Source organism: Netta rufina (assembly GCF_964035555.1).
Source record: "Netta rufina genome assembly, chromosome: 35".
Lineage (NCBI taxonomy): Eukaryota > Metazoa > Chordata > Aves > Anseriformes > Anatidae > Netta > Netta rufina.
The window spans coordinates 245869-259510 of record NC_140159.1 but is presented as its reverse complement, the minus strand read 5'-3'; the positions used below and the strand labels follow the sequence as shown (position 1 = coordinate 259510).

The following is a 13642-nucleotide window of genomic DNA, read 5'->3' as shown; positions in this document are numbered from 1 at the left end:
GGTCTGCACCGTGCTGCCCGTGCCCCCCCTCGCCGTGCGCCCCGCCGTCGTCATGCAGGGCTCGGCCCGCAACCAGGTGGGATTTGGGGGCAGGGGTTTGGGGTCAGGGGGCTTCGGGGTGAGGCTTTTGGGGTCAGGGGTGTTTGGGGGTTCACAATGTTCCGGGCCACTTTGGGGTTGGGCTTCCATGCCACCCCTCACCATGCGCCCTGCTGTAGTCATGCAGGGCTCGGCCCGCAACCAGGTGGGCTTTAGGGTTGGGGTTGGAGGTTTTGGGGTCAGGGGGGCTTTGGGGTGAGGCTTTTGGGGTCAGGGGTGTTTGGGGGTTCAGGATGTTCAGGGCCACTTTGGGGTTGGGCTTCCATGTCACCCCTCGCCATGCGCCCCGCTGTCATCATGCAGGGCTCGGCACGCAACCAGGTGGCTTTGGGGACAGGGTTTTGGGGTCAGGGGGGCTTTGGGGTGGGGGTTTTGGGGTCAGGGGTGTTTTGGGGTTCAGGATGTTTGGGGCCAGTTTGGGGTTAGGGTCGCAACTTGGGGTTGGGGGGTGAGGTTCTGTGCCACCCCTTGCCATGCACCCTGCCATTGTCATGCAGGGCTCGGCACACAACCAGGTGGGCTTGGGGTGAGGCTTTTGGGGTCAGGGGGGCTTTGGGGTGAGGCTTTTGGGGTCAGGGATGTTTTGGGGTTCAGGATGTTTGGGGCCAGGTTGGGGTTAGGGTCGCAATTTGGGGTTGGGTTCTGGGGTTCTGTGCCACCCCTCGCTGTGCACCCCGCCGTCGTCATGCAGGGCTCGGCCCGCAACCAGGTTGGGGTTTGGGGGCAGGGTTTGGGGTCAGGGGGGCTTTGGGGTGAGGCTTTTGGGGTCAGAGGGGTTTGGGGTTCAATATGTTCAGGGCCAGGTTGGGATTGGGCTTCTATGCACCCTGCTGTCATCATGCAGGCCTTGGCCCGCAACCAGGTGGCTTTGGGGACAGGATTTTGGGGTCAGGGGGCTTCGGGGTGAGGCTTTTGGGGTCAGGGGTGTTTTGGGGTTCAGGATGTTTGGGGCCAGGTTGGGGTTAGGGTCGCAATTTGGGGTTGGGGGGTGAGGTTCTGTGCCACCCCTTGCCATTGCACCCTGCCATCGTCATGCAGGGCTCGGCGCACAACCAGGTGGGATTCGGGTCAGGGTTTTGGGGTCAGGGGGGCTTTGGGGTGGGGGTTCTGGGGTCAGGGGGGGCTTTGGGGTTCAATATGTTCAGGGCCGGGTTGGGGCTGTGCTTCTATGCACCCCGCTGTCATCATGCAGGGCTCGGCACGCAACCAGGTGGCTTTGGGGACAGGGTTTTGGGGTCAGGGGGGCTTTGGGGTCAGGGTGTTCAGGGACAGTTTGGGGTTGGGGTCACATTTTGGGGTTGGGTTCTGGGGTTCTGTGCCACCCCTCGCTGTGCGCCCCGCCGTAGTCATGCAGGGCTTGGCGCGCAACCAGGTTGGGGTTTGGGGTCAGAGTTTTGGGGTCAGGGGGGCTTTGGGGTGAGGCTTTTGGGGTCAGGGGCGTTTGGGGATTCAGGATGTTCCAGGCCACTTTTGGGTTGGGGCTGTGCTTCTATGCACCCCGCTGTCATCGTGCAAGGGCTTGGCCCACAACCGGGTTGGGGTTGGGGGTGGAGGTTTTGGGGTCAGGGGGCTTTGGGGTGAGGCTTTTAGGGTCAGGGCTGTTCTGGGGTTCAATGTGTTCAGGACCAGTTTGGGGTTGGGGGAGAGCTTCCATGTGCCCTGCCATCGTCATGCAGGGCTCAGCACGCAACCAGGTGGGTTTGGGAACAGGGATGAGGCTTTTAGGGTCAGAGATGTTTTGGGGTGAGGCTTTTGGGGTCAGGGGGGCTTTGGGGTTCAGGATGTTTGGGGCCAGCTTGGGGTTAGGGTCACAATTTGGGATTGGGTTCTGGGGTTCTGTGCCCCCCCTCGACATGCACCCCACCATCGTCATGCAGGGCTCCATGCACAACCAGGTGGGGCTTCGGGGTTGGGGTTTGGGGTCAGGGGGGCTTTGGGGTTCAATACGTTCGGGGCCGGGTTGGGGCTGTGCTTCTATGCACCCTGCTGTCATCATGCAGGGCTTGGCCCGCAACCAAGTGGGGATTTGGGGTCAAGGTTTTGGAGTCAGAGGGGCTTTGGGTGAGGCTTTTGGGGTCAGGAGGGTTTGGGGGTTCAATATATTCAGGGCCAGTTTGGGGTTAGGGTCACAATTTGGGATTGGGTTCTGGGGTTCTGTGCCCCCCCTCGACATGCACCCCACCATCGTCATGCAGGGGCTCCGCACGCAACCAGGTTGGGGTTTGGGGTCAGGGGGGCTTTGGGGTGAGGCTTTTGGGGTCAGGGGCATTTTGGGGTTCAGGATGTTTGGGGCCAGTCTGGGGTTAGGGTCGCAATTTGGGGTTGTGAGGTGAGGTTCTGTGCCCCCCCCTCGCCGTGTGCCCTGCCATCGTCATGCAGGGCTCAGCACACAACCAGTTGGGCTGGGGGTTGGGGTTTTGGGGCCAGGGGTGTTTTGGGGTTCAATACATTTGGGGCCAGTTTGGGGTTAGGGTTGCAGTTTGGGGTTGGGTTCTGGGGTTCTGTGCCACCCCTTGCTGTAGTCATGCAGGGCTTGGTGCACAACCAGGTGGGCTGGGGGTTTGGGGTGAAGGTTTTGGGGTTAGAGGGCTTAGGTTGGGAGTTTTGGGGTGAGCTTTTGGGGTCAGGGGTGTTTTGGGGTTTGGGATGTTTAGGGCCAGTTTGGGATTGGGGGAAGGGAAGGCTTCTTTGCCACCGCGCTGTCATGCAGGGCTTGGCCCACAACCAGGTGTGGTGGTGGTCTGGGGGTTGGGGGTTCTTTGGGATTTGGGAGCTTTGGGACTTACTTAGAGTTGGGGGTTTTGGGGTCAAGGGCAATGGGGAGCATTTTGGGGGTCAGGATGTTCAAGGCCGTGTTGGGGTTGAGGGTTTTGGGGTTTGGGGCTTAGGGTTGGGGGATTTGGGGTTAAGGTGTGTTTGGGGCTGGGGGAATACCGCTGTTTTGGGGTTGGGGCAGTTTTGGGATTGGGGTTGTTTGGGGTTGGGAGATGCCAGCGTTGGGGCGTTTTGGGGGTGAGGGGCTTGGTGTGGAGGTTTTGGGGCTGGGGGCTTTGGGGCTGGGGGCTTTGGGGTCAGGGGTTGGGGACTTTGGGGTTTGGGGCTTGGGTTGAGGGATTTGGGGTTATGGTGTGTTTGGGGCTGTGGGAGTGCCAGTGTTTAGGGCTTGGGGCTGTTTTGGGGTTGGGGGTTACCAGCGTTGGGGCGTTTTGGGGCTGAGGGGCTTGGTGTGGATGCTTTGGGGTTGGGGCTTTGGGGTTTGGGGGTTGGGGCTCGGGTTGAGGAATTTGGGGTTATGGTGTGTTTGGGGCTGGGGGAATACCAGTGTTTGGGGTTGGGGGTGTTTGGGGTTGGGGGGATGCCAGCATTGGGGCGTTTTGGGGGTGAGGGGCTTGGTGTGGAGGTTTTGGGGTCGGGGCTTTGGTGTTGCAGACTGTGTGATGGGGAACACCCAGTTTGGGATTGGGCTGGCGCAACGCGCGTTCGGGGTCCGTTTGGGATCCCCTACGTTTTTGCGGCCGGTGACACAGCCTGGTTTTGGGGTCGGGGGGTGGCGCTGACCCCAATCCCATCCCATCCCATAGGACGACCTGACGCACAAGCTGGCCCGACATCGTCAAGATCAACAACCAGCTGCGGCGCAACGAGCAGAACGGGGCGGCCGCGCACGTCATCGCCGAGGACGTCAAACTGCTGCAGTTCCACGTGGCCACCATGGTGGACAACGAGCTGCCCGGGCTGCCCCGCGTGAGTGGGGGGGGGTCCCCGGGGGGGTTACGGGGGGGGTTACGGGGTGTGGGGCACGGTCCTCGAGCCCCCCACGTGGCTACTGAGCCCCCGATGTGGCCACCGTGGTGGGTAGTGAGTTGGATGGGCTGCGCTGTGTGGGCACAGGGGGGGGGTTTTGGGGTGGGGGGTGGGGTCTCTGAGACCGTCGTGGGGTTGTGGGACGGGCTACCAACCCCCCCCCCCCCCCCCCCATGTGGCCAGTGATCCCCCCCCAAGTGGCTACTGTGGTGGGCAAGGAGCTGCCAAGGGGGTCCCTGGGGGTGTGGGGTAGGGACCTGACCCCCCCCATGTGGCCACCAACCCCCCACACCCCAAGTGGCCACCGTGGTGGGCAAGGAGCTGCCAGGGGGGTTCTGGGGGTGTGGGGCAGGGCCCTGACCCCCCCCATGTGGCCACCAACCCCCCCTGTGTGGCCACCGTGGCAGACAAGGAGCCACTGGGGCTGCCCCACATGACCACCATGGGGTCCCTGGGGGTGTCCAGGACCCCCAGTCAGGTCTGTGACCCCCCCCCACATGGCCACCAACACCCTGATGTGGCCACAGACCCCCCCCAGGTGGCCACCAATCCCCTGATGTGGCCACTGTCCCCCCCACGTGGCCACCAACCCCTCAATTTGGCCACCAAGGAGCCACTGGGGCCACCTTGTGTGACCCCTGGGGGTGTCCAGGACCCCCCCCTCAGATGGCCACCAATGCCCCCCATGTGGCCACTGAACCCCCCACATGGCCACCAACCCCCTGATGTGGCCACAGACCCCCCCCCAAGGTGGCCACCACCCCCCTGATGTGACCACTGTGGCCGCCCCACCTGACCCCTGGGGGTCCCTTGGGGGGCTCTGGGACCCCCATCAGCCCTGTGACCCCCCCAGGTGGCCACTGACCTCCCCCAGGTGGCCACAGCCCCCCCCCCAGGTGGCCACCAACCCCTCAATTTGGCCACCGTGGCAGCCAAGGAGCCCCCGGGGGCCACCCCACCTGACCCCTGGAGGTCCCTTGGGGTTCTCTGTGACCCCCCCAGGTGGCCACAGACCCCCCCCCCAGGTGGCCACCAGCCCCCTGATGTGGCCACAGCCCCCCCCCATGTGGCCACCAACCCCTCAATTTGGCCACCGTGGCAGCCAAGGAGCCCCCGGGACCACCTTTACGTGACCCCTGGAGGTCCCCGTTGGGCACCCAGCCCCCCTTGCAGCCCCCTGACCCCCCACCCCTCCCCGTTGCGCCCCCCCCCCCAGGCGATGCAGAAGTCGGGGCGGCCGCTTGAAGTCGCTGAAGCAGCGGCTGAAGGGCAAGGAGGGCCGCGTGCGGGGCAACCTGATGGGCAAGCGCGTGGACTTCTCGGCGCGCACCGTCATCACCCCCGACCCCAACCTGGCCATCGACCAGGTGGGCGTCCCCCGCTCCATCGCCGCCAACATGACCTTCGCCGAGATCGTCACCCCCTTCAACATCGACCGGTGAGGGGGGGGGGGACACAGGGGGGGCACAGGGGGGGGACACAGGGGGCACAGGGGATGCATTGGGGGCACAGGGGACACGTTGGGGGATGTATGGGGGAGGTGACCTTCGCCGAGATCGTCATCCTCTTCAACATCGACTGGTGAGGGGGGGGACGTGGGGGGGCACGGGGGGCACAGGGGGGGCACTAAGGGGCGTGGGGGGAACGTGGGGGGCACGGGGGACACGTTGGGGGATGTATGGGGGAGGTGACCTTCGCCGAGATCGTCACCCCCTTCAACATCGACCGGTGAGGGGGGGGGGGCATGGGGGGGGCGTGGGGGGGACGTGGGGGGCACAGGGGATGCACTGGGGGGACGTGGGGGGCACGGGGGACACGTTGGGGGACGTATGGGGGAGGTGACCTTGGCCAAGATCGTCACCCTCTTCAACATCGACTGGTGAGGGGGGGGACGTGGGGGGCACAGGGGGCATGGGGGGGACATGGGGGGGACATGAGGGGCACAGGGGACACGTTGGGGGATGTATGGGGGAGGTGACCTTCGCCGAGATCGTCATCCCCTTCAACATCGACCGGTACGGGGGGGGGGGGGCACGGGGGGGGACACAGGGGGCGTGGGGGGGACATGGGGGGGCATGGGGGGGGGACGTGGGGGGCACGGGGGACACGTTGGGGGACATATGGGGGAGGTGACCTTCACTGAGATGGTCACCCCCTTCAACATCAACCGGTATGGGGGGGACATGGGGGGGGGATGTGGGGGACACAGGGGGGATGTGGGGGGCACGGGGGACACGTTGGGGGACGTATGGGGGAGGTGACCTTCGCCGAGATTGTCACCCCCTTCAACATCGACCAGTGAGGGGGGGACATGGGGGGGGATGTGGGGCATGGGGGGGGGCATGGGGGGGACATGGGGGGCACAGGGGTTGCATTGGGGGGATGTATGGGGGAGGTGTATGGGACGGGAGTGTTTGTGGGGGACAGGGATATGGGGGGGACAGAGTGACACGGGAGGGATGTATGGGGGGTGGGGGGGCACATGGGGGATGTGGGGGGCCTGGGGGGGACATGGGGGGAACAGGGACAAGGGGTGGGACAGGGACACGGGGGGGGATGAGGGGGACATAGGGGACAGGGAGTGACATGGGAGGGGGACATGGGGGGCATATGGGGTGTGGGGGACATTGGGGGGACAGGGACATGGGATGGAGATGTGGGGGACATACGGGGGACAGGGGGACACGGGGGGGACATGTAGGGTATGAGGGACATGGGGACAAGGCGTGGGGATACAGGGATGTGGGGGGGGGTGAAGACGTAGGGACATGGGGGGACATCTGGGGGACAAGGGGGGGCATATGGGGTATGGGGGGACACGGGAGGGACGTATGGGGGACATACAGGGGACATGGGGTCAGGGACACACGGGGGGGGTGGCGCAGGGACAGCTGGGGGGACGGGGGGCACGGGGACATGGGGGGGATGTATTGGGGGCAGGGGACATTGGGGGGACGTGTATGGGGGCAGGGATGCTTTTGGGGGATGGGGGGGACACAGGACATAGGGGGGAAAAGGGGACACGGGGTGACACATGGGGACACTGGGGGGGGGACACAAATGGGACACGGGAGCATGGGGGGGGACGCGGGGACATTTGGGGGGTGTGCGGGGACAGGGATGGAGCGGGGGGGATGTGGGGGTCGTTTATGGGGTGTAGGGGGTGTAGGGGGGATCTGGGGAGACGTGTGGGGACACGGGGTTGTGTGGGGACACTTGGGGACCCCCCGGTGCCCCCCCCCAGGCTGCAGGAGCTGGTGCGGCGGGGGAACAGCCAGTACCCGGGGGCCAAGTACATCATTAGGGACAACGGGGACCGCATCGACCTGCGCTTCCACCCCAAACCCAGCGACCTGCACCTGCAGACCGGCTACAAGGTGCCACGGCCCCAAAACCCGCTGCGGGGTTTGGGGGAGCCCCAGGGGATTTGGGGGGGGGGGCCGGGAGCCGGTTTTGGGGGTTCTAAAGGTGGTGGGGTTTGGAGGGGAGCGGGGGGTTTGGGGTGTGGGGGGAGCTTTGTGTGGTCGGGGTCGGTCTTCGTGTTGTAGGGCCAGTTCCCTCGTTTTGGGGTTTTTAAAGGAATGAGGGGATTTGGGGAGAAATGTTGGGTTTCAGGGGTCCCACAGAGGTCTGAAATTTAGGGCTTGGTCCTTGGGTTCATGGGGGGAGCTTTGGGTTTGGGGAGTCCCTGCTTTGGGGTTTCCTGAGAAGTGGTGAGCGTTTGGGGTGGTGTAATGGGGTTTGGGGTGTTGAAAGGCAGCGGTTTTAGGGGGAGCCCCCCAGTTTTGGTCCCCCTTTAGGGTTTGCAGAGAGCCCCGGGGGCTTTTGGGGTCCAGGAGCCAATTTGGGGGGGTTTAATGATGGTGGGATTTGGAGGGGAGCGTTGGGTTTGGGGTGTGGGGGGAGCTTCGTGTGGTTGGGGTCGGTCCTTCTGCTGTAGGGCCAGTCCCTTCACTTTGGGGTTTTTGAAGGATTGCAGGAATTTGGGGGAAAACGTTGGGGTTTAGGGGTTCCAGAGAGCTCTGTGTTTTAGGGGATCAATTTTCGGGTTTGAGCTTTGGGTTCGGGAAATCCCAGGTTTGGGGTTTCCTGAGGAGCGGTGAGCATTTGGGGTATAGCAGTGGGATTTTGGGTGTCGAAAAGCAGCGGTTTTATGGGGGAGCCCCGGGTTTTAGGGTGGAGCACCCCCGGTTTGGGGTTTTTGGGGTGACGCGGGCTGTGTCCCCAGGTGGAGCGGCACATGTGTGACGGGGACATCGTCATCTTCAACCGGCAGCCCACGCTGCACAAGATGTCCATGATGGGGCACCGCGTGCGCATCCTGCCCTGGTCCACCTTCCGCCTCAACCTCAGGTACACAAACGGCCCCAAAACCTCAAAACGACCCCAAAAATGGCCCCCAAATCCCCCAAAATGGCCCTGCAGGCCCCAAATGGCTCCATGACCCCGAAACCCTAAAATGACCCCACAACTCCTCCAAAAATGGCCCTGCAGCACCAAAATAGCCCCAAAAGCACAAAATGCCCCCCACAACGACCCCTAAAATGGCCCCAAAATCCCCCAAAATGGCCTGGCAGGCCCCAAATGGCTCCATGACCCCAAAACCACACCAAAATCCTAAAACAACCCCACAACTCCTCCAAAACCGGCCCTGCAGCACCAAAATAGCCCCAAAAGCACAAAATGCCCCCACGACAACCCCAAAAATGGCCCCAAAATCCCCAAAATGGCCCTGCATGCCCCAAATGGCTCCATGACCCCAAAACCACACCAAAATCCTAAAACGACCCCACAACTCCTCCAAAAATGGCCCTGCAGCACCATAACGGCCCCAAAAGCACAAAATGCCCCCACAACGACCCCAAAAATGGCCCCAAAATCCCCCAAAATGGCCCTGCACGCCCCAAATGGCTCCGTGACCCCAAAACCACACCAAAATCCTAAAACGACCCCACAACTCCTCCAAAAATGGCCCTGCAGCACCAAAACGGCCCCAAAAGCACAAAATGACCCCACAACTCCCCCCAAAAATGGCCCCAAAATCCCCCAAAATGGCCCCACGGGCCCCAAATGGCTCCGTGACCCCAAAACCACACCAAAATCCTAAAACGATCACACAACTCCTCCAAAAATGGCCCTGCAGCCCCAAAACAGCCCCAAAAGCACAAAATGCCCCCACGACGACCCCAAAAATGGCCCCAAAATCCCCCAAAATGGCCCCACGGGCCCCAAATGGCTCCATGATCCCAAAACCACACCAAAATCCTAAAACGACCCCACAACTCCTCCAAAAATGGCCCTGCAGCACCAAAATAGCCCCAAAAGCACAAAATGCCCCCCACAACGACCCCAAAAATGGCCCCAAAATCCCCCAAAATGGCCTGGCAGGCCCCAAATGGCTCCATGACCCCAAAACCACACCAAAATCCTAAAACAACCCCACAACTCCTCCAAAACCGGCCCTGCAGCACCAAAATAGCCCCAAAAGCACAAAATGCCCCCACGACAACCCCAAAAATGGCCCCAAAATCCCCAAAAATGGCCCCACGGGCCCCAAATGGCTCCATGATCCCAAAACCACACCAAAATCCTAAAACGACCCCACAACTCCTCCAAAACTGGCCCTGCAGCACCAAAACGGCCCCAAAAGCACAAAATGCCCCCCACAACGACCCCAAAAATGGCCCCAAAATCCCCCAAAATGGCCTTGCAGGCCCCAAATGGCTCCATGATCCCAAAATCACACCAAAATCCTAAAACGACCCCACAACTCCTCCAAAAATGGCCCTGCAGCACCAAAATAACCCCAAAAGCATAAAATGACCCCACAACTCCCCCCAAAATGGCCCTGTGATCTCAAAACAGCTCCAATACCCCAAAATGGCCCCACAACTCCCCCCAAAATGGCCCCGTGATCCCAAAACAGCTCCAATACCCCAAAATGGCCCCGCAACTCCCCCAAAAATGGCCCCGTGACCCCAAATGGCCCCACAACCCCAAAATGGCCCCATGACCCCAAAACCCCAGAATGACCCCACAACTCCCCCAAAAGTGGCCCTGTGACCCCAAAACAGTGCCAAAACCCCCAAATGACAGCACAACTCCCCACAAGATGGCCCCGCAGCCCCAAAATGGCTCCGTGACCCCAAAACCTCCCCAAAACCCTAAAATGACGCCACAGCTCCCCCAAAAATGGCCCTGCAGCCCCAAAATGGCTCCTACAACTCCCCCAAAAATGGTCCTATGACCCCAAAACCCTGAAATGACCCCACAACTCCCCCCAAAATGGCCCCGTGATCCCAAAACAGCCCCAAAATCACTAGATGACCCCACAACTCCCCCCAAACAGCCCCAAAACTCCCCCAAAATGGCCCTGTGACCCCAAAACTGCCCCAGGACCCCAAACCTGCCCCGGTGTCCCCAAACCTGCTGCACAGTAGGTATGCAGTGTCCCGAAATTGTCACCATGTCCCCAAACCTGCCCAGTGACAGGTTCCTGGTGTCCCCAAACCTGTCCTGGTGTCCCCAAACCGGCTATATGGCCAGTGTCCTATCCCATGTCCCCAAACCTGCTCCTTGACCAGTTGTAATGTCCCCAGACCTGTCCCAGTGTCCCCAGACCAGCCCCACAACAGGTTCCCGGTGTCCCCAAACTGGTCCCAGTGACCCCAGAAGTGCCCCGTGATGGGTACCCAGTGTCCCCAGACCTGCCCTGTGACAGGTCTCCAGCGGCCCTAAACCTATTTGAATGTCCTAAACTTGTCCTGCTGTCCCCAAATGTGCCACGTGACAGGTCTTCAGTGTCCCTGAACCTCTTTGAATGTCCCAAACTTGTCCCAGTGCCACCAAACCTGCCCTGCGACGTGCCCCAAACCTAATCCCAATGTCCCCAAAACCACCCTCTGACAGGTCCCCAGTGTCCCCAAAGCTGTCCCTGTGTCCCTAAATCCACCTTGTGACAGGTCCCCAGTGTGCCTAAAACTGCCCCAGTGTCCCCAAACGTGTCCCTGTTTCCCCAAACCTACCTTGTGGCAGTTCCCTGGTGTCCCCAAACTTGCCATAATGTCCCCAAACTCACTCTGTGACACATCTCCAGTGTCCCTAAAACTGCCCCAATGTCCCCAAACTTGTTCCTGTGCACCCAAACTCCCCCTGTTACAGGTCCCCAGTGTCCCCAAAGCTGCCCCACTGTCCCCAAATTTGTCCCAGAGCCCCCAAACCCACCCTGTTACAGGTCCCCAGTGTCCCTAAAACTACTTCAACGTCCCCAAACCTGTCCCCATGCCCCCAAACCTACCCCGTGATGTATTCTCAGTGACCCCAAAGCAGCCCCAATGTCCCCAAACTTGTCCCAGAGCCCCAAACCCGCCTTGTGACAGGTCCCCAGTGTCCCCAAACCTGTCCCTATGCCCCCAAACTCACCCTGTGATGTATCCCCAGTGTCCTCAAAGCAGCCCCAATGTCCCCAAACCTGTCCCCATGCCCCCAAACCCACCCTGTGATGTATCCCCAGTGTCCCCAAAGCTGCCCCAATGTCCCCAAACCTGTCCCCATGCCCCCAAACCCACCCTGTGATGTATCCCCAGTGTCCCCAAAGCTGCCCCAATGTCCCCAAACTTGTCCCAGAGCCCCCAAACCCACCCTGTGACAGGTCCCCAGTGTCCCTATAACTACTTTAACATCCCCACACCTGTCCCTATGCCCCCAAACCCACCCCGTGATGTGTCCCCAGTGTCCTTAAAACTACTTTAACGTCCCCAAACCCCCCGTGACATGTCCCTAGTGTCCCTAAAACTACTTTAACGTCCCCAAACCTGTCCCCATGCCCCCAAACTCCCCGTGACATATCCCCAGTGTCCTCAAAGCAGCCCCAATGTCCCCACACCTGTCCCTATGCCCCCAAACCCACCCCCTGATGTGTCCCTAGTGTCCCTAAAACTACTTTAACGTCCCCAAACCCCCCGTGACATGTCCCTAGTGTCCCTAAAACTACTTTAACGTCCCCAAACCTGTCCCCATGCCCCCAAACTCACCCTGTGACATATCCCCAGTGTCCTCAAAGCAGCCCCAATGTCCCCACACCTGTCCCTATGCCCCCAAACCCCCCCCGTGACGTGTCCCCAGTGTCCCTAAAACCACTTTAACGCCCCCAAACCCCCCGTGACATGTCCCTAGTGTCCCTAAAACTACTTTAACGTCCCCAAACCTGTCCCCATGCCCCCAAACCCACCCTGTGATGTATCCTCAGTGTCCCCAAAGCTGCCCCAATGTCCCCAAACTTGTCCTAGAGCCCCCAAACCCACCCTGTGACAGGTCCCCAATGTCTCCACACCTGTCCCTATGCCCCCAAACCCCCCCGCGACGCGTCCCCAAGGCTACCCCGGCGCCCCCCCAGCTCGTCCCCTTTCCCCCGCAGCGTCACCACCCCGTACAACGCGGACTTTGACGGGGACGAGATGAACCTGCACCTGCCGCAGTCGCTGGAGACGCGGGCGGAGATCCAGGAGCTGGCCATGGTGCCCCGCATGATCGTCACCCCGCAGTCCAACCGCCCCGTCATGGGCATCGTGCAGGACACGCTCACCGCCGTCCGCAAGTTCACCAAGCGCGACGTCTTCCTCGAGCGCGTGAGCACCCCGGGGGGGGGAGTTTGGGGTGGTCCTCGGGGCATTTGGGGTGGTCCTCGGGGGATTTGGGGTGGCCCTCGGTACCCGCTGAGGCTTTAGGGTAGCTTCCGAGGGATTTGGGGTGGCCCTCAGGGCATTTGGGGTGGTCCTCGGGGGATTTGGGGTGGCCCTCGGTACCCGCTGAGGCTTTAGGGTAGCTTCCGAGGGATTTGGGGTGGCCCTCAGGGCATTTGGGGTGGTCCTCGCAGGATTTGGGATGGCCCTCGGTACCCCCTGAGGCTTTAGGGTAGATTCTGAGGGCTTTGAGGTAGCCCTCAGGGGTTTTGGGGTGGCCCCTGGGGGCTTTGGGGTGGCCCTTGGTACCTGCTGAGGCTTTAGGGTAGCTTCCAAGGGATTTGGGGTGGCTCTCGGTACCCGCTGAGGCTTTAGGGTAGCTTCCGAGGGATTTGGGGTGGCCCTCAGGGCATTTGGGGTGACTCTCGGTACCCGTTGAGGCTTTAGGGTAGCTTCCGAGGGATTTGGGGTGGCTCTCGGTACCCGCTGAGGCTTTAGGGTAGCATCTAAGGGCTTTGGGGTGGTTCTCTGGGGTTTTGGGGTGGCCCCTGGAGGATTTCAGGTGGCCCTCAGTACCCCCTGAGGCTTTAGGGTAGCTTCCAAGGGCTTTGGGGTGGCTTTTGCGGGTTTTGGGGTGGCCCTCAGTACCCCCTGAGGCTTTAGGGTAGCTTCCAAGGGCTTTGGGGTATCCCTCAGGGGTTTTGGGGTGGCCTCTGGAGGATTTCAGATGGCCCTCGGTACCCCCTCAGTGTTTAGTGTAGCTTCCAAGGGATTTGGGGTGGCTCTCAGGGGTTTTGGGGTGGCCCTCAGTATCCACTGAGGCTTCAGGGTAGCTTCCAAGGAATTTGGGATGGGCCCTGAGGCTTTAGGGTAGCTTCCAAGGGCTTTGAGGTAGCCCTTAGGGGTTTTGGGGTGGCCCCTGGTGGATTTCAGATGGCCCTCGGTACCCCCTGAGTCTTTAGTGTAGCTTCTATGGGTTTTGGGGTGGCCCCTGGAGGATTTTGGGTAGTTCTTGGTACCCGCTGAGGCTTTAGGGTAGATTCCAAGGGTTTTAGGGT

General features: G+C 61.4%; 1 protein-coding gene across 1 annotated transcript in view; it reads left to right on the top strand.

Moving 5' to 3' along the window:
* Positions 1-4: 4 nt before the first annotated feature.
* LOC311220587 (DNA-directed RNA polymerase II subunit RPB1-like) overlaps positions 5-13642 on the top strand; it is a gene marked incomplete at its 5' end in the record, with an annotated part of 41253 nt that continues 27615 nt past the window's right edge. The window contains 8 exon segments of the mRNA XM_084304150.1: positions 5-76; positions 3681-3704; positions 3706-3843; positions 5120-5143; positions 5145-5341; positions 7148-7280; positions 8132-8256; positions 12320-12530. Of these exon segments, the coding sequence (XP_084160276.1) occupies positions 5-76; positions 3681-3704; positions 3706-3843; positions 5120-5143; positions 5145-5341; positions 7148-7280; positions 8132-8256; positions 12320-12530 (924 nt within the window).